The sequence below is a fragment of the Gracilinanus agilis genome, chromosome 4 (assembly GCF_016433145.1).
Source record: "Gracilinanus agilis isolate LMUSP501 chromosome 4, AgileGrace, whole genome shotgun sequence".
Lineage (NCBI taxonomy): Eukaryota > Metazoa > Chordata > Mammalia > Didelphimorphia > Didelphidae > Gracilinanus > Gracilinanus agilis.
Window position 1 is genome coordinate 257,615,628 of NC_058133.1, and position 20,424 is coordinate 257,636,051.

Genomic DNA, 20,424 nt, shown 5'->3' on the forward strand with positions numbered 1-20,424 from the left:
GAGGTTTTTAAGCCTTTGAAGGAATGAAACACACACAAGGGATAGGTTATCAGATGTTTAATAATCATTGTTCAGATGAATGGGCACAAGCAGGGGACAGACACGATGTGAGAAAGGCTGACAAAAGTCAGCCTCTAAAAAATTAGAGGAAATTGGGAGATGGGGATCAGAGGGAATAGCCTTGGGGCAGGGGAATGGGAAGAAGATAGAAGGTGGGATCAGATGGGCAGTCAAAGGTTGCTCAGGGCCCCCCTGCATGGCTCTCAGCCGTTTCCTGTTCCTCAGACTGATGTAGTTCTGCTCGCTCTTCCTCTTCCTCTGGACTCTCAGGAACTTTCCTACAGGAGGAGGATGGAAGAAGCTCTGGATGTTAGCTCTTGCCCTCTTGCCTTAAACCTCCAATTTCTTCCACTTACCTTTCTTCTCTGTGGAGTCGCTGCTTTCTTTTCCACAAAAGGATTCCCACCAGCAGGACAGCTGTGACCAGACCACCCAAAACCCCTAGAACTAAAGCTAGTAAGCCTAGTCCTGGGCCCCCCATGGAACCTGTGAAGAGATGACAAAACTCAATGACAGAGAGGATGCAGCTTCTTTATTATTCCCAGTTTGCCTCCCCCCCCCCTCCAGGTTCATGATCCCTACCTTCTTCTTGGCCATTTTCTCCAGTCTCTGAAAATCAAATGAGTCTTAGTTAGGGGGAGTAGAACTAGAATGTGAAGGAGGGCAGAGAAAAGGTCCCAATGAACTTAAGGCCTGTTTTTCTCAGTTTTGTAGTGAAGAATTCCTCCTCTTCTGTCCCCCTTCCCCCTAACCAAACACCCTTGCTTTCCTGACAGTGGAGCAGGAACTTGTTGGCAGAGGGTCTGGTTACTTCCTGGGGGCAGTGTGGTTAGAGGAAGCTGGTAAAGGATAGAGAATTGAGACCTGAAGCTTGGTCTCTGATTCATGCTTCAGTCTGTTTTGGGAGATTGGACAGGAAGATTTTCTCTCACCAATAATGCTGACACTAACACCAGGACTTTCTCTTGACCCATGACTTTGGTCAGTGGCAACACAACTGTATATTCCCTGGTCTTGGGCTCCAACCTCAGGAAGGAACAGTACGGATCTGGGGGCAGTGGCTAGAGGAGAACCCTAGGGAAGGATGGGGAAAAGACAGTTACTGGGTGATTACTTGGGTTTCTCCTCTCCATATTCTCCCATTTGTCTTTCACATTTCCATTTTTTCTCTCCCCACACCTAGCATTTCTGTAACTCCTGCCTCCCCATCCCAAATCAGTTCTAGCTCATCTTTCACCATTGTTTCAGGTTGCTCTCCTTTTCATTAAACCCATGGTACCACCAAGAAACTGGGTCACTCACGTCCTTGAGCCAGTGGATTTGTGGTGGGGGCTGGGCAGGGGCCTCACAGGTCAGGGTTACTGCCCCTCCAGGGGCCACTGCTCCACCCTCTGGCTCTACTATTAGTCGAACTTCCTCCAAGGGTTCAGGTTCTAAAGATGGGAATGATTATATCCCCTTTGCTGCACATTGCTTTCCTTCTTGAGATCCTCCCCTGCCCCACCTGAAGACCCTGTATACACTAGCGTACAGCTTCTTTCTTTGTCCTCATGGTCATAGAAATTTCTCTTCCACTCAAATCTTACCCCAGACACTGGGTTGGATAGGAGCTGTGTGGAGGGCCCGTCGTCCAGGGCTCCTAGGACCAAGGCTAAGACTACAAGAAAAGGTGGGGTTCAGAGGGCCTCCTCGGACTGGGGTCACTGTCAACTCGGACTGTATTGTGAAAAGTCCTGTGTCAGGGTGTCTTCTGGTCTCCTCCCTCACAGACACTCCTGGTAGGGAAAGAGGGAGATTGTCAAGTTCCAAAAAGTTGAGGTATAGTGGGGGGAGAAGGCCATGGAAAAGAAGAAGGCTTTCAGGATGGGGGAGATTACTGGGAGAGAGGAAAATACTGTACCTTGGGCTACAAGAGCAGGTTTTCTTGCTCAAGGAAACACTCACCTTTCCCATCAGGCACCAGGGACTTTCCATCCAGATGCCAGCTAAGAGTCCCTGCTGGGTATCCCCCTTCTGACAGGCATGTTCCTACCTGGTACACCAGAGTGACCTCTATTACCCTCCAGCTTTGATGTCCCATCCTAAGTGCTCTCTTTACCCATCACACAATATTCCCCTTCTTGGCTTCCTCATCAATTTTCCTACCTTGTTGGGGATCCCAGCAATGAGCTCAGAGGCAGGGTCTATTATTTCTGGCTTCTCTGGAATTTCTGGAGGGGAAAATGAGATTGAAGTCTTCGGGGGATGTTTCTCCCTAGTTAGGTAGAAGACACTGTAGGCATGGGGGAGGAGGCCCTAGGTTTGAGGAGGCTGGAGAATATCCAAGAGATCTTTTTGCCCTTACGGTAGACACGGAGTCGGTAGTTGGACTTGATCTCTTTCCCATGGCGGTTGGTTGCCCTGCACCTGAATGTCCCTTCATCCTGGATCCCAACAGCTGGCAGGAGAAGGGAGCCATTGGGAAGGACTCGGGCCACACTCTCCCAAGAGTCCCCTTCAGGAGAGAGAACTTTCCAAGCTTCAGTTCGGCCTGTGTTCTGGGGAGAGGTTAGGAGACTTCAGAGAAGGATGACAGGTAATTGAGCAACAGGGGAGAAAGTGAAGTGTACTAGAAAGCAAGAAGGCTTAAGGGAGGATCCCTACTCACCAGTTTCCATTCAAGTTGCTGGGGTGGTTTCCTAGGAGCCCCCTTACAGTTTAGCACCAAGGGCTCCCCAATCCTGGCTGAGATGTTCTGACTGCCAACCACTACACTCAAGAAGAAAGCATGATGTGTTGGAAGGTGGAGAAAGCCAGAGTTAAGGTTGGAGGCCACTACCTCCAAATAGGATCAGCCAAGGAAACCATTAGGAAAGGAGGATGTGAGGGACTGGTCTGGGAGGTAGGGGAGGTTTTAAAAAGGAACAGGAATAGTGGAGGAGTTAGTAGTGGCTGGACAGAGTAGCAAGGGGTATGTTCAGAGAAAAGGGGCAGTATTCAAGGAGGTGGGGGGAGTTCCTCACCCCCCAGGCTAAAGATCAACACCCAGGCTCCTGCAGATGTCAGAGATGCCATCCTGTCTTCTCCTCAGCCTCCTGGCTGTTTGACCCTCTTAGTTAGTGTCTTGCCACTAACCCAGGTAAAGGCAGCACCCTTTCTCTCCCCTCCCCTTTTTCTCCCAGTCTCCTCTGTCTGGTCCTTGGGGAATGCCAGGAATCCAGCTGAACTCTGGACAAGGGTCCTTGACGTACCAGAAGAAACTGTTGTGTCCCCCCACCCAGGCACTGCAGACTCTTAGCAAGGCCACACCTATGTGGGAGTGGGAGTAGGGAGAAGCATACTCTAAATCTTGACACTCCCAAACACCTCCCCTCATCCCCAAGCCAAGGTACTCTAGACTAGTGGGCATACCAGAGCCAGTCCTAACAGAGGAGAGGCCACGCAATAACAGGATTAAGAACAGGTTATATTCTCTCTGGGAGAAAGGGCATTGAATTGGGAGAAACTAGGAGAGGAATCAAGCAAGGAAAGTTGGATAACATTTTTTAGTCATTAATGGTTTTTTAATTCAAAATAACCCTGTGAGGTAGGTAGTACTTATGTCCCCATTTTTCAGATGAAGAACTTGAGGATCAGAAGGTAGAATGGCTTGGCCCAAGGCCACCTAACTAGTGTCAAACTCAGGCCTCCCAGACTTCCAGTCCAGATTCTGATAAACCATGGTGACACCAGATTGCAGACTTTTTTTATGTGTGGGGAAGGATGAGAAAACTTAGGGAAATTCAAGTTCTCACATGTATGAAAAAAATTCTCCACCAAACCCAGGGAAAAAAGAAATTTCTTTATTTAAAACTGCCATTTGATTTGTGAAACTACAAGTTTACAAGTGAGGAGATAACTGCCCCCCAACAATCCCCTTTGCTCCCTGACCCCACCCCAGAACAACCTACAGTGGGAGGAGTCCTCTCACCCCAACACACACACCAAATCCTGAGGATGTTTGAGGGGTTTAGCCAGGAGGGGAGAGGAGTGGACATATGGGACATTTCTAATATTCCTTCCCCCCACACATGGCCCCTGTTGCCCTCCCTCCTCCCCTGAACCCCTGATTTCGGGGTGAGAACAGAAACCTCATCTCTGGGGAAACTGAGGGAGAGACAACAAGCATACCCTCCTATTTTAATATATTTGGCAACGAGCCCCCCTCAAATCCCCCCCACCTTCCCCAAGCTAAGATAATAATAAAATAAAGAAAAATGCAAAAACATTAAGATGTGTTAGTCCCTGGGAGAGGGAGCAGGTGATTTTACTTTTTTCTTCTTCAAAGCCACTAAATCCTTAGCTCTGCTAACCCATTCCCCAATTAATGTCCTGAGTGGGAAGGTAATTTATTCCCTTTACCAAGCATCTGGGAGAATGAAGGAGTCTAATTTGCACATGCAAATAAAAAGCCCCAGTAACTCAGCAAGGTCTGAAGGTAGAGTTTTATTCTCCACTTTCAATAGACCCCATTGATCAGACTCCCTGGTGGACCTGTTTGGGGAGTGGGGTTGTCTGGGTCCTCTTAGTCTGTTTGCCCATCCCTCCTCTAACAGGACACTTCTGGCTATTAACTCTAATATGGGAAAGGAAGAAACCAAAAGAATCAATATCCTTAACCTCCCCCCCACAAAAAAGTAAGTTAAAAATTAAAAACAAAATAAAACAGATGAATCCCAGGTTTTCTTTTTCTTTTCTTTTTTTTTTTTTTTTTTAAGAAAAAATCCAAAGCCCAGTCAACATTTCTCTAAAGTAGCAGAAACTCCCTCCGAGGTAGATATCTGAGTCAGACACTCTTGTCCACCGAGCGATTCTATTGGTTTAAGATGAGCTGCATATGAGGTAATAAGAGCTGTCTTAGGGGCAGGGGGCGGCGGGGTGCACAGGGGGCATGGCCTGTGTCCTCTGTCCAGAAATTTTGTCCCCATTTTTGGTGTCACTAGGCAGGCAGGGTGGCATCTCTGCCCAATTTTAGAGTGGTTAAGTGGGGTGGGGTAGAGTGGGGAGGACAAGAGGAATAAGTCACATCAGAAGAGAGAGACAGAGAGACAGAGACACTAAATAAGAGAAGGAAAGAAATGGGATGGAGGGCAGGGACGAGGGAGGAAACAGAGGAGGATCCCTTGGGAGACCCTTCCAACTCTGTGGTTTGTACCCCCAGCTCTGAGACACCTTCTTCATGAGGAAAAACCCCATTTGCCCCTCTGCCTTGTGCTTCTTCTCTGAATGGGGTGTGTCTACTAGATGTCTGGGGCTTCTCCAAGAGTCACCCCATATACCCCCACCCCTGAGACAGAGACTGGATCAGTTGGACGTGTCAGAGTGGACACTCCCAGGTCCCTCTGTTGGGGATGTCACTGAAGATGGGGTCACTGCCTCTTGCCAGCCACCATTAGCCTAGGAAAGGAGGACATAGAGGGTGGTAAGGGAGGAGATTCTCATGTTTTGAGAAAGGGTGTAGAAGGAGGGTGTAGGGGATGTCTCTCCAATCCTGGAGAGATTAGGGGTGATTCTATATACAGACTCACCCTCATTTCCCGGGGGCTGTACATCTGGCCTCCCCCAAGGCTATCCCCGTAGCCCCCAGGGCCCATTGAGTGCCGGAGCGATTCCACCTGAGAGAGGCAAAAGGAGGGGTGAGGGGAAGAGGGAGCTGCAAAAGAAAAGACACCTAAGTCCCATGGGAAAAGGGAGTCCAGGGCATGAGAAGTGGTATTTACACCAAAGATTTATAAGATGAAATGCTAGTGAAAATATTCCAGGGGGGTTGGGGTTCGGAAGGCATCAAGGAGGAGATTCATGCCTTGTGCAACTGACCTGGGAGCTAGGGTAGGAGTCACCATTGAGCCCAGGCATCCCGAGGAACATGTCTCCAGATCCTGAGAGGTTGAAGGAGCCACCAGAGCCTAAGGGAAGGCAGAAGAATAAAGAAGGTGGGAAACTCTCTTATCTGGATTTTAGCACTCCTACCTAGGATCCCCAAAGCCCCACAGGACTGCTTCCCTAATGAAATTTACTTCTGAATGCAAGTGATGGGTGAAAACTATTGTTAGTCCAGAAAGGGAGGATTTTGCCTTCTCATTCCCTCTAAATGGATTCTTCCTATGGAACTTCTCTGTTAGAAGAGAAGCCAAGGGAGTTCTATAAGATGACCTCTGTGTTCGGATATGTTCCAACCCTTGTCTCATTTTGGTCTCCCTCACCCTGATAGGACCCCTTTTCGCTGAGATTTGGATTAGATAGGAAAAAGGAAGCAAATTCAGGGAGTGCAAACCAACAGGAATGGGGAGGGGGGGTGATCCAACCTGCAGATGAGGGAGGTGTAGGGGAACTGGCACGGCTATGCCCGCCCTGAGTGACAGACACAGCAGTTTTCACTGCGTAGATATTTGCTTCTTCCTGGAACTTCCCAATATTCTTCTTATATCTGATCCGCTTGTTGCCAAACCAGTTAGAGACCTTTGTAGTGCAGAGGAGAGAACTATGAGGGAGAATGGTGGTTTTGGAAACCTCCTGACTTGGTTCCCCTTCTTTTCCTCCCTTCCCCTTAGCTTATTCTTCTGTAGCCAACTCCTCTCCTTTTATAACCCTGGCATCTGACACCATTACCTGGGAGACAGTGATCCCACACTTCTTGGCGAGCTCTTCCTTGGCCTCTTCACTGGGATAAGGGTTACTCAGGTGGGAGTAGAAATACTCATTTAAGACCTCAGTGGCCTGTTTGCTGAAGTTGCGGCGTTTTCTTCTGCGGGGCCAGAAAGTGGGTTTGTGAAAAGGCTTGGGGGCAGCTGGGTATCTCAGTGGATTGAGAGCCAGGGCCAGAGATGGGAGGTCCTGGGTTCAAATCTGGCTCCAGACACTTCCTAGCTATGTGACCCTGGGCAAGTCACTTAACCTCCATTGCCTACCCTTACCACTCTTCTGCCAATACACAGTATTGATTCTAAGATGGAAGGTAAGAGTTTAAAAAAAAAAAAAAAGCTTAAGTCCTTAAGATATGTACTGGCGGTGGTGGGGCAGGCATATGGTGGGTGGTGGTCAGTAAGAGGAAGAGGGCTAGCAAAAGGCAAGGGCTGGGATCCTAGATTTCAAAATCCCCACCTGGCATCCAGGAACCGTGACCGAAGAATCATGACGGCTTCACATGTACTCTGTTTGAGCTGCATCTGAATGGCACTGAATTTTCGGTGGATAATGCCAACCATTCGCTCCATCTCCTTGGGAGCCACAGGCCGTGTACGGCTCTGCTCTCGAAGCAGGTTCATCACATGGGTAGTGAACTCGTTACAGGCCTGGGAGGGGGATCAGGGGGTTAGGCTGGTTACGAGGAAGCCCTTTCCGCAGCCTCCCAATGCCCCTCTCCTTGACCTGGCCCAAGGGGCTTCCCTGTACCTGTTCATACTTCTCCAGCTCAGAATGGTAGATATGTCGGATCTGGGCCAGTTTACTTCGATAGTCGGAGTGCTCAATGGAGTTGTCAGGAGACACTCCACCCCCAGAGGCTGCTGCTGCTGCAGCTGCGGCTGCAGACCCTCCTCCCTTCTCTGGTCCTGCTACCCCCTCTGCCAGAAGCATGTTGTCCAAACGCATCAGCTGGGGGTCCACAGGCTCCTCTTCCTGTGAGCTTCGGATACTGAGGCCTGGGGTGCAGGATGAAGCATTGGGCTTCAGGGCTTGGGTTCAAATCCCATCTCCAATACTTACTCTCTCTATAACTTGGGGCAATTTCATTTAGCCTTCCAGGGCCTCATTTACCTCATCTGTAGAGGGAGGGGGTTGGACTAGATAGCCTCTGAGGTCCTTTCTAGTTCTAGGGCTATGGTACCTAACTACCCAGCAAAGTCCTCCTCTTTCCCTTGGGGAACTCTGCAAAGAGTCTCCAGTTCTCTTTCTACCCCTCAGAGACCCATTCATCCCCCTGCGCCCCTTGCCTTTATTGTGAGCTGGGTTCCATTCCCAGGAAAGGGGTGTGGAGGGGAGCATACATACCAGTCTTCTCTTTGATCTCACATAGGACACTGAAAAGAGCAGGCTTCATTCGGTGGCAATTCAGAGCATGTTTCCTGAGGGAGGAGGGGGAGGAGAGGAAGAAAGAGGGAAGGAGAAAAAAAAGATAGGAAAGTTATTGCAAGAGGTGTGTGGGGGATTGGGGAAGACGTTGAATAAGATGAGGGACACAAACAGAGAAAGAACTCCTGGGAGAAGTGAGAAAGGTAGAAAGAAGTTGGGCTAGGGGTCAGGGAAATGAGATGTTAGGTCCTATGGACCAGGGGGGCCAGGCCTGGATTCTGGGGAACACTGGACAGACCAAGTGGAAACCAGGGATGGGGGTATGTGTATGTATGTGTGGGTGGGGGGAACCAGGGGAATATTTATGGGAAGACTGAGGGAATGTGGGAGAATGATTTGGAAAGGGACCTGGAAGAGTTTTGAGAAGGTCATCGAGAGTAATGGGGGAGGTAAATGGTTTTAAGAGAGAGGCCAGGGGCCAGGAGACAGAGGCTAGGAATTTGGGGGGTCCCTCGGAGGGAGTTTGAGGAAAGCTAAGGGGAAGGGTTAAGTGCAAGGATAGGTTGAGGGATCTCAGACCAGAAGAGCAGGAGCTCAAGTGGGAAAGTGTGGAGATCCCAAAGTCTAAATAAAATGGTGGGGTGGGGTGGCCAGGAGGTTGAGACCAAGTGATTTGGGGAGTGTTGTTGGGGGGTGGGGGTGGTGGTACTAGAAGCTGTGATGAGAAAATCCCAGACTGGATGCCAAAAGACGATCTTGGAGGATTAGTTATTTCAAGGGGTTTAGGGGTTACTGAGAGGTCAGGAGAGGGACTGAGCACTTAGGGAGTTCGCAGGCATCTAAAGAGGTTGTGGAGGACAAGTCTAAGGGGGTCCAGCTAACTACAGGGTCTTTAGAGTTAGGGGTGGGGAAGAGGTAGAGTAATTGGAGGACTTAGGAGGGTCAAAAAGACAGTGAGAGGACCCCAGGGGGTCAGGGATATGGGGGAGGGTCCCCAAAGCCCATCTGTGTGAAGAGGTTTTAGATTTGGAGAAGGGTTTAAGGGAGGACTCACTTGGCCTGGGCCTCATCCAGGCTTTGGTCGGTGATGGTCATGATCTGCTGCAGGATGTCCCCGATGTCCTGCTTTCCCCGTCCTCCTGGGACCCCCCCAGCACCCCCTCCGGGTTCTCCACCACCGGGAGGTTCCCCAGGCCCCCCTGGCTCCCCACCTACTAGCCCCAGGCCTCCACGGCCCCCGCCTGGAGGGGGCGGCCCTAGTAGCCTTTCGTCCATGGCTGGGGGGGGCCCCCCTCCCCCCGGAGCCCCCTCCCTGATCAGCCCCTCCTCTCTCCCGGGTTCCCCCTTTTCTTGAAAAATTGCTTGGGCCGATGCTCCTACTGCCACCACCCCCCGCCTGTCTCCCCCTCTCCTGGCTCCCTGGGGGGCCCCTGCCCTGGGGGGAGCTCTGGGATATGGGCTGGGCCCCCCCAGAGGAGACCCCGGCCCCCGGCGGCGGAGAAAATGGAGCCGGAGAGAGAGGAGGCCCAGGCGGGGGTGTGTGTGAGAGAGAGGGAGGGAGGAGGGGGGAGGCTGGGGGAGGGGAGACTAGGAGGAAGAGGAGGAGAGAGGAGAGGAGGAACAGGGAGGAGCTGTGGGCGGAGAGATAGACCGAAGAACGGAGACCAAAGAGGAGGAGGGGAAAAAGAGGAGAAGATGTGGGGAGAAGGATCTTTGGGAAGGAGAGAACTGAGGGCCTGATACTTATTTGGGCGCTCCGTCGGGAGGAAGCCCGGAGCTGGAGGAAGAGGGGTGGGAGGGAAGCACTTGAATCCTGAGAAGGAAGGGAAGGAGCCAAGGGCCAGGAGCCTGGGTTCTTGGACAGCTCTGTTCATATTTCTTGTCCTAAAGACTCCCCTCCCTGTTCTACTTAATTAAGCCCGGGAAAGTGGGAGCCTGGCGGGGAGGGGAGGGGGTGGGCATGTAATTAGGGAGGTCTCCAGCCGATGCTTAATGAGCCAGTAATTAACCAGCCTGGGAGGTGCGCTGGCCAGCCGCCAGACAAAGGAGAGAGCTCCCCAGTCCTAGCCTCAGGCCTCTCCCCTTTGCTCCTTTCCCCCCTGAACCCACCCCACCTCTTACTTAGTCACCAGGCTTCAAATGAGAAGGAAATTCAATTTATTCACGAAACTGAAACATTGAGCGTCCAGGGAGGTGGGGTGAAGGAGAAAGGGTGGGATGTCTCTGATCCCTCAGTCTTTGGGCCTCCCCCCCTTTATCCAGTCCTCTCTAGAGCAGGGTGAGGGGGCAGAAGATTCTTAATTTCTTCCCCCAGATACCCGCAAGCCTTTCCAATCACTGAAGGGAAGCCGGGAAAGAGGTCTCAGTTGTTGATCCAGGCAACCCTCCCCTTCCTAGGTCTCCTCGAAGGCAGGGTGGGAGGGCCAAAGATTTGTCCTGCTCAAGGGGCAGTGATGGTTACCTTGGGGTCAAGTGGAGAGATGCCATCCTATTTGCACTTCCCCAGGGAGTTTCTTTGGAGGGCAGAGAAACCTTTGGGATACTAACATTTTCTGGCAATACACATCTTGTTGACTGGATAGTCTTTCAGTCCTTCCTTAAGACTGAATTCCATTCTGACCTCAGCACTTCAGATCCAAGTGGGACAAAGGGGGCAGGTGTCCTCCAGAGAGGATTTAAATGACCAGGATTCCCCTTTCCCTCCCTCTCCCCCTCAGTGCTCTTGTCTTTCTTATCCCCAAGCTTGACTCTTCTGGAGGAATTCCAGGTGTCCTGGCCTCAGTGGGGAAAGTCCGGGGGGGGGGGTGTCTCAGCATCACTACACCCACAGAGAATGGAGTTGGGAAGTTGATTCTGAAGCGGTTCACTACCTCCTGTAGTCCCTAGTGTCCCCTGAGACAGACTTGTGCTGAGAATTCTGCTGTGTTCTCAGCCCCTTCTTCCCCCTACCCCACCCCCCCAAACAGGAGGAGATGGGAGATCTTAGCAGGTATGTGCAGGAGGTCTGGACCTTTGCTCCTCCATTCGGCCTCCTCCCTGCACCCTCAACAGCAACTCCAGGAGTTCTTGCCCTCCTGGTGGAAGGGGGGGATCTGACCGCTGAGCTTCAATTCGCTGGCACTGGGGAGAAGGAGGGGCAGAGGTAAAGTGAGCATTGGAGGGTGGAATTGGATGCCTGAGACCCTGAAGGAATGGTGTCCTGGGGTGGGGGAATTGGGTGGGGGAGCATTCAGGAACTGGTTGGACCTGGACATCTGATTTTCTTCCTGAAGGGAGCAAAGGCTGAGATAAGGACTGGCAGGGGTAGAAGGACTGGGGGTGGTGCGGATTCCTGGGTCTAGGAGAAGAGTAGATGCTGTGTGAAAGGCAACCAGAGGGCCATGGGGCAGGCAGGATGATTCTGGCCACCTAAAGGGAGGCAGGGAGTCTCTGATCTCACCTGGTGACTGAGGATGGTGCTGTAAAGCTGGTCTCTGTCCTCTGTAACCTGGACGCTGGCTGAGGCTGCAGCTAGGGAGCCAGGGGGAGTGTGGAAGGTGGCTCTCTGCCCTTCTAGCCTTTTGGATTGAGTTTCTGCTACTAAGTCCAGGAAGAGTTCTGTCTGCAGGGAGAGCATGGAGGCCGAACGAGGTCCGAGGGCTAGGGAAGTATGGATAGGAGTGATGGTCAGAGATGGGGAGGTTGTGGATTTAGGGGCATTAGCATGGGGTAAGAAATATAATGGGGAATATTGAATGCTGGGGGGCAGTAATACATACTTGCCACAGCTGGGGAATTGGATAATGGGGATGAATGCCAATAAGAAATGAGGCTGGGGTTAGGACTGAGTTTGAAATTGGTGCTAAGGCCAGAAATAAAGTTGAAGTCATGATAAAGTGGCACGGAGGAATAATAGTTGGGGTTACCTGTGTTGTCCTTGGAATGGGGAGGGGTTGGGGGTGCAGATCTCCAAGGCCTGATAGTATTCAGAGGGGGCCAGCCTTGATCACCTTGGGGAGGACACTGAGAATGATAGATAAGTCAGATCACAGATAGGAAAATAACAGGGCAAGACAGAGTGCCTGGCTTGGTACCCCCAACCCTCTCTGTCTCTTTGTATATCGCTGACTGTCTCTAAATGTCCTGATTTGTTTTCTTGTACCTGTTTTCTTCCTTTTTTGCCTCTCCCCAAACTTTCCCCTACTTACCTGCTCAATCTCATCTTCCTTTTCTTCCTGGAGTCTCTCTGTCTCCATCCCCTTTAGTAGGGGAGGTGGGAAGAGGGTTGGAGGCAGTAGTAGTGGTTGTAGGCCTGGACACCTGAGTCTTTAAAGGTAGCAGGAGATAGAATTGGGGGGGGGGGGAGAGCTGGGGGCCAGATGGCTGGGTTCTAAGAAGGAAGCTGGGTTCTGGGCTAGCCTCCCCCATCCTGAGCCCCGCCCATCCTTCTTAGTGACGTCCCCCCCCACCAACTTCCTCCTGTTCCCCTTTCCCACCCTCCACTGCCTTCAGTCTCTTATCCTCAAGGGAGTATGAGGGATACAGTAAAACTACTTTTCTCCTTGTGGGGTTGGGGAAGTGTATGTTGACCAGGAGAAATAGCTATTGGAGGGACTCTATCAGTCTTCAACATTGATCCCCCTATCTCTTTACCTCCTCCCACCCCCTCCATAACAGGTTCTTTATCCTTCCTAGCTGACTCTGTCAACACAGGAACTAGCTACACAGGAAGTGGTTTTACTCCTCAGACTGAGCCCCACCTCCCCCCAAGTCCTTCCTCTCCCCTGGGGAATAGCCCTGACCAGATAAAAGATTCTTTCTCTAAGCCCCCCAATATATCCACTTGGGCTAAGGGAGGCTCATTTCTGCTCAGAAGTGGGAAGAGATTAATGGTGATAATCTCACATTTGTCACTCTCTTCATGAAAAAACAAAAACAAAAAAAATTGATGTTGGGAGTTGCTAATATTATGTTCTCATTTTGCAGATGGGGAAACTGAGGTTCACAGAGACTAAGTGACAGTCATACAGCTAATGTCAGTGGAATTTAATTCTTCTGGCTCAGAACCTCCTGTTCTCTCCTGATTACCTCTCAACCTGAATGAAGAATTCCAATCTGAGAAGCTTCTGCATCAGTTGATTAAACCATAAGTGTCTGCAATTTTTAGGGGGCAGTGAGGTGGCTCAGTGGATTGAGAGTCAGATTTAGAGACTGGCACTCCTGGGTTCAAATGTAACCTCAGATACTTCCTAGCTCTGACCCTGTACAAATCACTTAACTCCCATTGCCTACTCTTTAACACTATTCTGCTTTGAAACCAATATACAGTATTGATTTTAAGATGGAAGGTAAGGGTTTAAAAAAACAAACCATGACAACTTATACAAATATAGATGGTGCTTTGGTATTACAAAACAACAGCTCTTGAAGACTTTCCCTCAACAATGTCTTTCCCATGCATATGTCAAAATTATACAATATTTCTTGAAAGATATAACAACAGAGATAAACTTGTTCAACCAACTCTCCCATTATTAACTATAGAGGACATGGACAAAATTGGCTGAGAATAGGAAGCCCTGAATGGGTAGTGATCTGTATCACTGAAAGGATTTCCACACCAATGAGATCATAGACCCATCTAGGTTTATTACATATAAGGGTGGGGGAAAGACATGGGCTTTGAAATCAGAGGATTAGTGTTCAAATATTGCTTCTGGCCTGTGTGTCCTTCCTTCCCTTTCTATGGTCTTTGGGATTGGGCTAGATGGCTTTAGTTCTAGATCTATTATCCTGTGATACTATATTATATATTATACTGTGATATTCTTTAAGATTCTCTATGGCTCTATCATCCTATGAACATATGTCCCCAACCTTGTGCTAAGAGACATAATGTAAGATAGGATGATCCTTGCTCTCATAGAGTTGGAAAGCCAAAAGATAGATTAAGGTCTTGGAACAGAGGCAACTTCTCAGGAGTCAGGGACAAGAAACTGGCAACAAAAAGGATATGGATTGCTTTTGGGTAGAGAGAGAATCCTTTCATGTCTGTCTTGGATTGTGGAAGTCATCATTAGATGGTGAACAGCATGTGCTTTGAGGGAGGGTAATGGAGAATACGGCCTCAAGGACTTGTGCCCCTAAATATACACAAGTGAGTTTTTTCCTAATGTTTAGCCTGCTAGTTTCCTAAAAGTATTAGGTGGTTTCTAGTTCCTGGACAAGATGGCTATAGTCCTGAAGACTAGTAAATATCCTTTAAAATGTCTAGTACCCTTCCTTCTCCTTATCCAAGGTGCCCAAATTCTGCCCTTTAAATTTGCCCTTGTGGTTATTTAAGAGGCTATTGTGCTCTTGTATTAGGAGATGTCAGCAGAGAGTAAGGTAGCACTTGAATTCCTCCACTGAGTCAAGTAGATGGTTTGGGAAGAGTGCTGTGGTTGTAGATGATTTAAATTCCCCAGTGATCCCTTGCTTTTACATTTGCACTTGAACCATTCATTCTTGGACAAGTATTTTTTTTGATGGGGGTGGGAGTGGGAAAGGAGTCCCAGAAGCCTAGCTAGTATCCACTACAGTGCTTTGCAACTATTCTATTGCCTTCTCCACAATACTTCAATCCCAAGAAGAAACAAACAAGAGAAAGTCAACTTTATTAGATAATAGAATCCAGTACATCAGGGATAATGGGAAAAGAGTTGGAGGAGTTGGGTGCCTCATCCTTAAGTGATCTCTTCTAGATGGGGAAGAGAAACACTAGGAGTCATTAAGCAGATCCCCTGGGGGAACATTCATATTCTTTTCTCCCCTTCCCTTGAGGCAACCTTCATTTCAGTTTTTGGGCTCTCCCAGCATCTCTGCATTTTGATTTGCTTGCTCTTTCACGTTTATGTTCCTTCTGATCAGTCATAATCTTTCTTGGAGGGTGGAGGTAATATCCCCATCTCCATCTCTGTAGGCTGATGCTGTTTTCATCCCGGTACAGGGCAGTGACAGCTGAGGTCCTCGATTCTGTTAGGGAAAGCTTTGACTCATTCAATTCTTATTTCCGTTATGGGGGAGAATCTTCCTGCACTTGAGTCTCTTCATCCTAGAATCTGGGGGATTCCCAGGCTCTGCTGCTTGAGCAGTTGTCTCCCCAGTTTTAGGGTACCCTGATTTGAGGGTCCCCATATTGCGAGGAGCCTTAATTTGTGGGAATGGCCTTCCCTTTTGGCCATCCCAACCTTATCCTCAGTACTTTCTCGGTGTAGGGGCATCATTCCGAGGAACTGGATAAACAGGCAGCTTACGGGGTAGGTTCCTCAGGGCAGGGAGTAAGGCAAAGGGGCGGGACCGGAGTCCGGGGGGTAGGGCCACAGGCTCCCAGAGCCACCCAATCAGAAGGCCAGCCGCCAGTAGTAGCTCCGCTTCTGTGTCCCCGGGTTCGCTCCAATAGTAACCCAGGGTCGGGTCGTGCTCCGCGCATGCTTGCAGGGGACCTCAGAATGCGAAGGGGCGGGGCTCCGCCTCCTGAGAGGTTCGGGCTACGAGGGAAGGCCGCACCCCCATGTGGGGCCATATCCATTGACATTGTTCGGCCGGGGTAAGCCCCACCCCCGTGCGTGCTTCCTCCTGACGTCGTCCGGCCGCGAGGAAAAGCCCCGCCTTTAGGTAAGGTCTTAGTGCGCGGGAAGGCGCCTCTGCTGGTTTTGGCTCCACCCCCCGAGCCCGGAGAGGCTTTGTGACGCAAAGAGGGCCGGGTGTCCGGAAGCCCTTCCCCTTCTAGGAGCGTCAGCAGGTCCCAGTGTCCGCGCTGACGAGCTATGTCTTGGGGTCCGATCCCCGCCTGGTCCCGCAGTCCTCGGGCCGCCCCCGCTTCCAGCAGCAAGCGGGCCACTTCCACCGCCCCTTCCCGGGCAGTCAGGAAGAGCGGCGTTTGCTCCTAGGGGAGGGGAAGTAGGCAGGTGGGGTCAGAGAAAGGCCACTCCCCAGGAGGTCGATTCCCCTACCCCACGTCTCGTGTTGGCTCGGCCGAATTCCCCAAGGCTCGTCCTCTTCTCTCTCCTTCTCCCTCTTCCAATTTTACTTCTTCCTCTTCCTCCTCTTCTCCCTCCCTCAACTTCTTTCCTCCTCTTCCTTCCTCCCTTCCCAACCAGCCGCCCATTGGATTCGGCTCCTCCCTTAAAGACTTCACCCCAACTGACCCTGCTGTCCTGGGCGTCCTTGTCTGCTCCGGCCTGGAGCAGGGCACTGGCGGCGCGAGCATTGTTCACGGCGGCGGCCCAGTGTAGGGCTGTCTTTCCTGGAGAGGCAGAGATAGACAAAAGAGGGGTCATTCCAGGGTTGGGGGAATAGTAGCCAGGATCCCCTGGGGGTAGACGTCTGGGATAAATTTCTCACGGGAGAAACTTTCTCATTGGGAGTGGAGGAAGGGGGACTACTCTGGTTGGCATGTGGACCCCTCTGCAGGTCAATGGCGGGAAGCGTTACCATGGAGATGGCAGCCGCGGGCAGGAAGCTTTGCCCTGGTGACGTCATCCGAAAGGACAATGAGGCATTGTTCTGGGGCCTAGGGGGTGGCCCCCTCCTTCCCCTCCCACCCCCCTCAGTCGGTTCCCACTGCTTTCCCTGCTCCACTGGTCTGTGGCTGGCAGATTTTATGTGTTTAGGGGGAGGCATAACCTACGGGATTCCCTCTAGTCCAGCCCTTAAGCAATCCTTCTGGAGATCCTGCCACAATCCCAAGCTATCTTAATTATCCCTTATCTCTTTTAAAGTTATCTACACTTCTCACCTCCCACAACTCAACTCCCTCGGTCTTTTTTTTTTTTTTTTTTAACCCTTAACTTCTGTGTATAAGCTCCTGGGTGGAAGAGTGGTAAGGGTGGGCAATGGGGGGTCAAGAGACTTGCACAGGGTCGCACAGGGTCACACAGGGTGTTTGAGGCCCGATTTGAACCTAGGACCTCCTGTCTCTAGGCCTGACTCTCAATCCACTGAGCTACCCAGCTACCCCAACTCCCTCCGTCTTGACTGCCACCCTCACCACTCAACTGAAACTGTGCCCTCCTGGGTTACTTATCTCTTTAACTGCTAAATCATTGGTGTTTCCCCTCAGTTCTCATTCTTGACCTCTAAAACATTTGACACATTGTTCTGCAGCCTTTTCTCCTAAATACCAGTCCCTTTCCCTCCTACTTTGATCAGCTTCTCAGTCTCCTTTGCTGGATGATCACCATCCATGTCCTGCCCTGTAGACATTGGTGCATTCTTTGACCTGGATTCTCTTCCCTACAGTTTCTCTTGGTGATAACCTGGGCTACCACAGGTTCAATTATTGTCTCTATAAGAATGGCTTTTTCTGTATCACCAATTACTTGTACACACTTGTCCATTGGATATGTCACTGACATCTTAGTTTTTTTTTCCCCCATAAGAATCTTAGTATAGAAATTTCTTGCTGCTCATAGAGATCAGCAATGTATTCAATCAGTTGTTATATCTTATTGATTCTATCCCCACAACATTCTTTGCTGCTGCTTCTCTTAATTCAAGGCAATGATCTTACTTCACATCTTCTCTATTGTTTTGCAATAGGTTACTAGTTGGTTTCTGATTCCATTCTCTCCTTTCTCATAGCATCCCACTGATAAAAAGCATATCAATGGCCAGCTAATTCAACTCATATCTGATATCCATGAAGGCAAACTCATTTCTCTTGAGGTGCCTCATTCTACTTTTCCCTTTCTGGTTAGGAAATTTTTTGTTCCATGAAGCCTAAATTTGCTTTCTTGAAACTTCCATACAATGCTCATAGTTCTGCCCACAAGGGCCAAATATATGTCTACTTTTTCTTCCACAGGATAGCCTGTCAGGGGCTTCAAGGTAGCTATCTTGTTCTCTCTTAAGGTTTCTCTTCTTCAAGCTAAGCACCCTTGAGTTCTTTTAACCCATTTCATATGACATGGCTAAGGCCTTCACTATCTTTTTTTTTTTTTTTTTTTTAACCCATATCTTCCATCTTAGAATCAACACTGTGTGGTGGTTCTAAGGCAGAAGAGTGATATGGGCTAAGTAACTTGCCCAGGGTCACACAGCTAGGAAGTGTCTGAGGTCAGATTTGAACCCAGGACCACCCATCTCTGGGCCTGTCTTTCATATCCACTGAGCCACCCAGTTGCCCTCTTCACTATCCTATTTACTCTTTCCAGCTTATCAATTTCCGTCTTAAATTGTAGTGTCCCAATCTGAAAACAGTACTCCTGATATGATCTGACTTAGAGCAGAGTTTAGAGAAACTATCATTTATTTAATCTCTGGAAACTTTGCCTTTTTCAGTGCAAACTGAAGTCAAATTGTCATTTTTATTTAGCTGCCATTTTGCATGGTAAATTCATATTGAGCTTGTAGCCCATTAAAACATCCAAATCTCTTTCTGACAAACTGCTGTCTAATCTCCCTCATCTTGTTCTAGGAGAGTCGATTTCTTCAACCCAAGTATAAGGTTATCCCTATTGAATTCCATCTTAGATTCAGCCACATGCTCTAGTTTCTGATAAACTCTTTTCAGATCTGGATGCTGGTAGATTACACAAAGTTAGGAAAGAGAGAGGTCATCCACTTGTAGACCTTCTTTCAGGTTGACATCTGCTAGTGATGACCACTCTGAGGCATTCAACCACTTCTAAACCCATCTCATTGTATTTACACTTAGCCCACATCTTTTTATCTTTTTCACAAAAATGGCATGAATCTAATGGCATTTTCCTAATCAATTTGTCACGTTGCTATTAATATGATTTTTCTAAAACATAAATAAGTTTGATCAATCATATTACCACCCTGCTCAGAAATCTTCAGTAGTAGGTCTGCTAGGTGGCTCAAAGGTATAGAGATAAGAGGTCCTGGGTTCAAATTTGACATCAGATACTTCTTACCTGTGTGACCCTGGGTAAGTCACTTAACCCTGATTGCCTAGCCCTTACCACTCTTCTGTTTTGAACCAATATTTAGTAATGATTCTAAACAGAAAGGAAGGATTCAAAAACAAACTTCAGTAGCTCCTTAGTAAACTCTATGATAAAATAGTATTTCTCCAAACCACTTTTCAGATTTATTGCATATTATTTAGGTGGCATAGTGGATAAAATGCTGGGCCTGAAATCAGGAAGTTTAATTTTCCTGAGCTCAATTCTAACTTCAGACACTTACTAGCTGTGTGATCCCGGGCAAGTTACTTAACCCTGTTTGTCTCAGTTTCCTCATCTGTAAAAATGAGCTAGAGAAAGAAATGGCAACTATTCTGGTATCTTTGCCAAGAAAACTTCAAATGGGGTCACAAAGAGTCATACACGACTGACAAATGACTAAACAAGAACAACAACAAAATGTTCTAGGCAAGCTATCCTATAATATAATCTCATTTCCAAATACTGATACTCTATTCCCCATCTCTCTGCCCGTTTCCAGACTGTTCCCCAGGGAAACCTTCTTTACCTCTGCCTCTTAGAATTTCTAACTTCCTTCAAGGCTCAATTTAGGTGCCATTCCCTATAAGAAGACTGCTTCTTCAAATGCTTTGTATTTACTTTTTTTTTTTTTTAAATCCTTACCTTCCATCTTGGAGTCAATACTGTGTATTGGCTCCAAGGCAGAAGAGTGGTAAGGGTAGGCAATGGGAGTCAAGTGACTTGCCCAGGGTCACACAGCTGGAAAGTGTCTGAGGTCAGATTTGAACCTAGGACCTCCCATCTCTAGGCCTGGCTCTCAATCCACTGAGCTACCCAGCTGCCCCCTGTATTTACTTTTTTATGAACTTGTAGTGTTCCCTTATTATAATGGAAGTTGGAAGACAGGGATTTTCATTTTTGCCTTTGAACTCTTAGCACCTAGCCCAATGTTTTACACATAGTTCTTAATCATTGTATTGATTTGGAAGAATATCATTGTTATCTCTATCAATACCTCTTTCTCCTGTCTCCCACTCCAGTAATTCCCAATACACCAGCCTTTTTACAAGCTACATTTGTCTCTTTAGGTCCTTACCCCATTTATCTCTGGCTCCTACATCAGCTTGGGCAGCAATCAGCTCTTCTACCAGGTCCTCCACAGCTAGTCGGGCAGCCAGCATGAGGGGCGTTGTCCCATCTTCTGTCCTTGCATCTACTGAAGTTTGTCTGTTCCTAAGCAGGAGCTGGAGCAGTGGGTATTGGGGGTAGGCAGAGGACAGTGGAAGGATAACAGTGAGGCTATTTGAACTATCAAGCTTGAGTCCCATACAGCCCTACTTTGCCTAACTTTCCTATCCTTTTCCTTTCTTTTCTCACTCATACACATTTTTATTCTGCCCTTCTCTTCTTATTTCTCTTCTCT

General features: G+C 48.9%; 4 protein-coding genes across 6 annotated transcripts in view; all 4 read right to left on the bottom strand.

The window, feature by feature from the left end:
* Positions 1-50: 50 nt before the first annotated feature.
* Positions 51-3,114, bottom strand: AGER (advanced glycosylation end-product specific receptor). 3 transcript variants are annotated; one of them, XM_044672015.1, is made up of 11 exons: positions 3,063-3,114; positions 2,708-2,808; positions 2,405-2,597; positions 2,206-2,270; positions 2,005-2,092; positions 1,647-1,835; positions 1,363-1,493; positions 993-1,134; positions 643-669; positions 417-546; positions 51-338 (listed from the first exon to the last, which is right to left on the bottom strand). In XM_044672015.1, exons 1-11 carry the CDS (start codon positions 3,112-3,114, stop codon positions 242-244), a joined length of 1,215 nt encoding a protein of 404 aa, XP_044527950.1. In that variant the 3' UTR covers positions 51-241. The 3 variants fall into 3 exon arrangements, with proteins under 3 accessions (XP_044527950.1, XP_044527951.1, XP_044527952.1); XM_044672016.1 differs by lacking the exon at positions 643-669; XM_044672017.1 differs by lacking the exons at positions 51-338; positions 417-546 and having other exon boundaries at positions 587-1,134; positions 2,005-2,105; positions 2,171-2,270.
* A 745-nt stretch (positions 3,115-3,859) lies between these two features.
* On the bottom strand, positions 3,860-9,363 carry PBX2 (PBX homeobox 2). The gene is made up of 9 exons (XM_044676966.1): positions 9,143-9,363; positions 8,068-8,141; positions 7,471-7,718; positions 7,180-7,370; positions 6,688-6,823; positions 6,384-6,537; positions 5,896-5,984; positions 5,607-5,693; positions 3,860-5,475 (listed from the first exon to the last, which is right to left on the bottom strand). Exons 1-9 carry the CDS (start codon positions 9,361-9,363, stop codon positions 5,383-5,385), a joined length of 1,293 nt encoding a protein of 430 aa, XP_044532901.1. The 3' UTR covers positions 3,860-5,382.
* An 865-nt stretch (positions 9,364-10,228) lies between these two features.
* Positions 10,229-12,409, bottom strand: GPSM3 (G protein signaling modulator 3). Its single transcript, XM_044673935.1, has 4 exons — positions 12,276-12,409; positions 11,994-12,090; positions 11,528-11,727; positions 10,229-11,208 (listed from the first exon to the last, which is right to left on the bottom strand). The coding sequence occupies exons 1-4, from the start codon at positions 12,321-12,323 to the stop codon at positions 11,071-11,073; spliced, it is 483 nt and encodes a 160-aa protein (XP_044529870.1). The 5' UTR covers positions 12,324-12,409; the 3' UTR covers positions 10,229-11,070.
* A 2,295-nt stretch (positions 12,410-14,704) lies between these two features.
* Positions 14,705-20,424, bottom strand: part of NOTCH4 (notch receptor 4) — a 37,117-nt gene continuing 31,397 nt past the window's right edge. The window contains exons 28-30 of the mRNA XM_044673936.1: positions 20,098-20,245; positions 16,257-16,354; positions 14,705-15,994 (exon numbers count right to left, since the gene is read on the bottom strand). Of these exons, the coding sequence (XP_044529871.1) occupies positions 15,359-15,994; positions 16,257-16,354; positions 20,098-20,245 (882 nt within the window). The 3' untranslated portion in view covers positions 14,705-15,358. The remainder of the gene's footprint in view (positions 15,995-16,256; positions 16,355-20,097; positions 20,246-20,424) is intronic.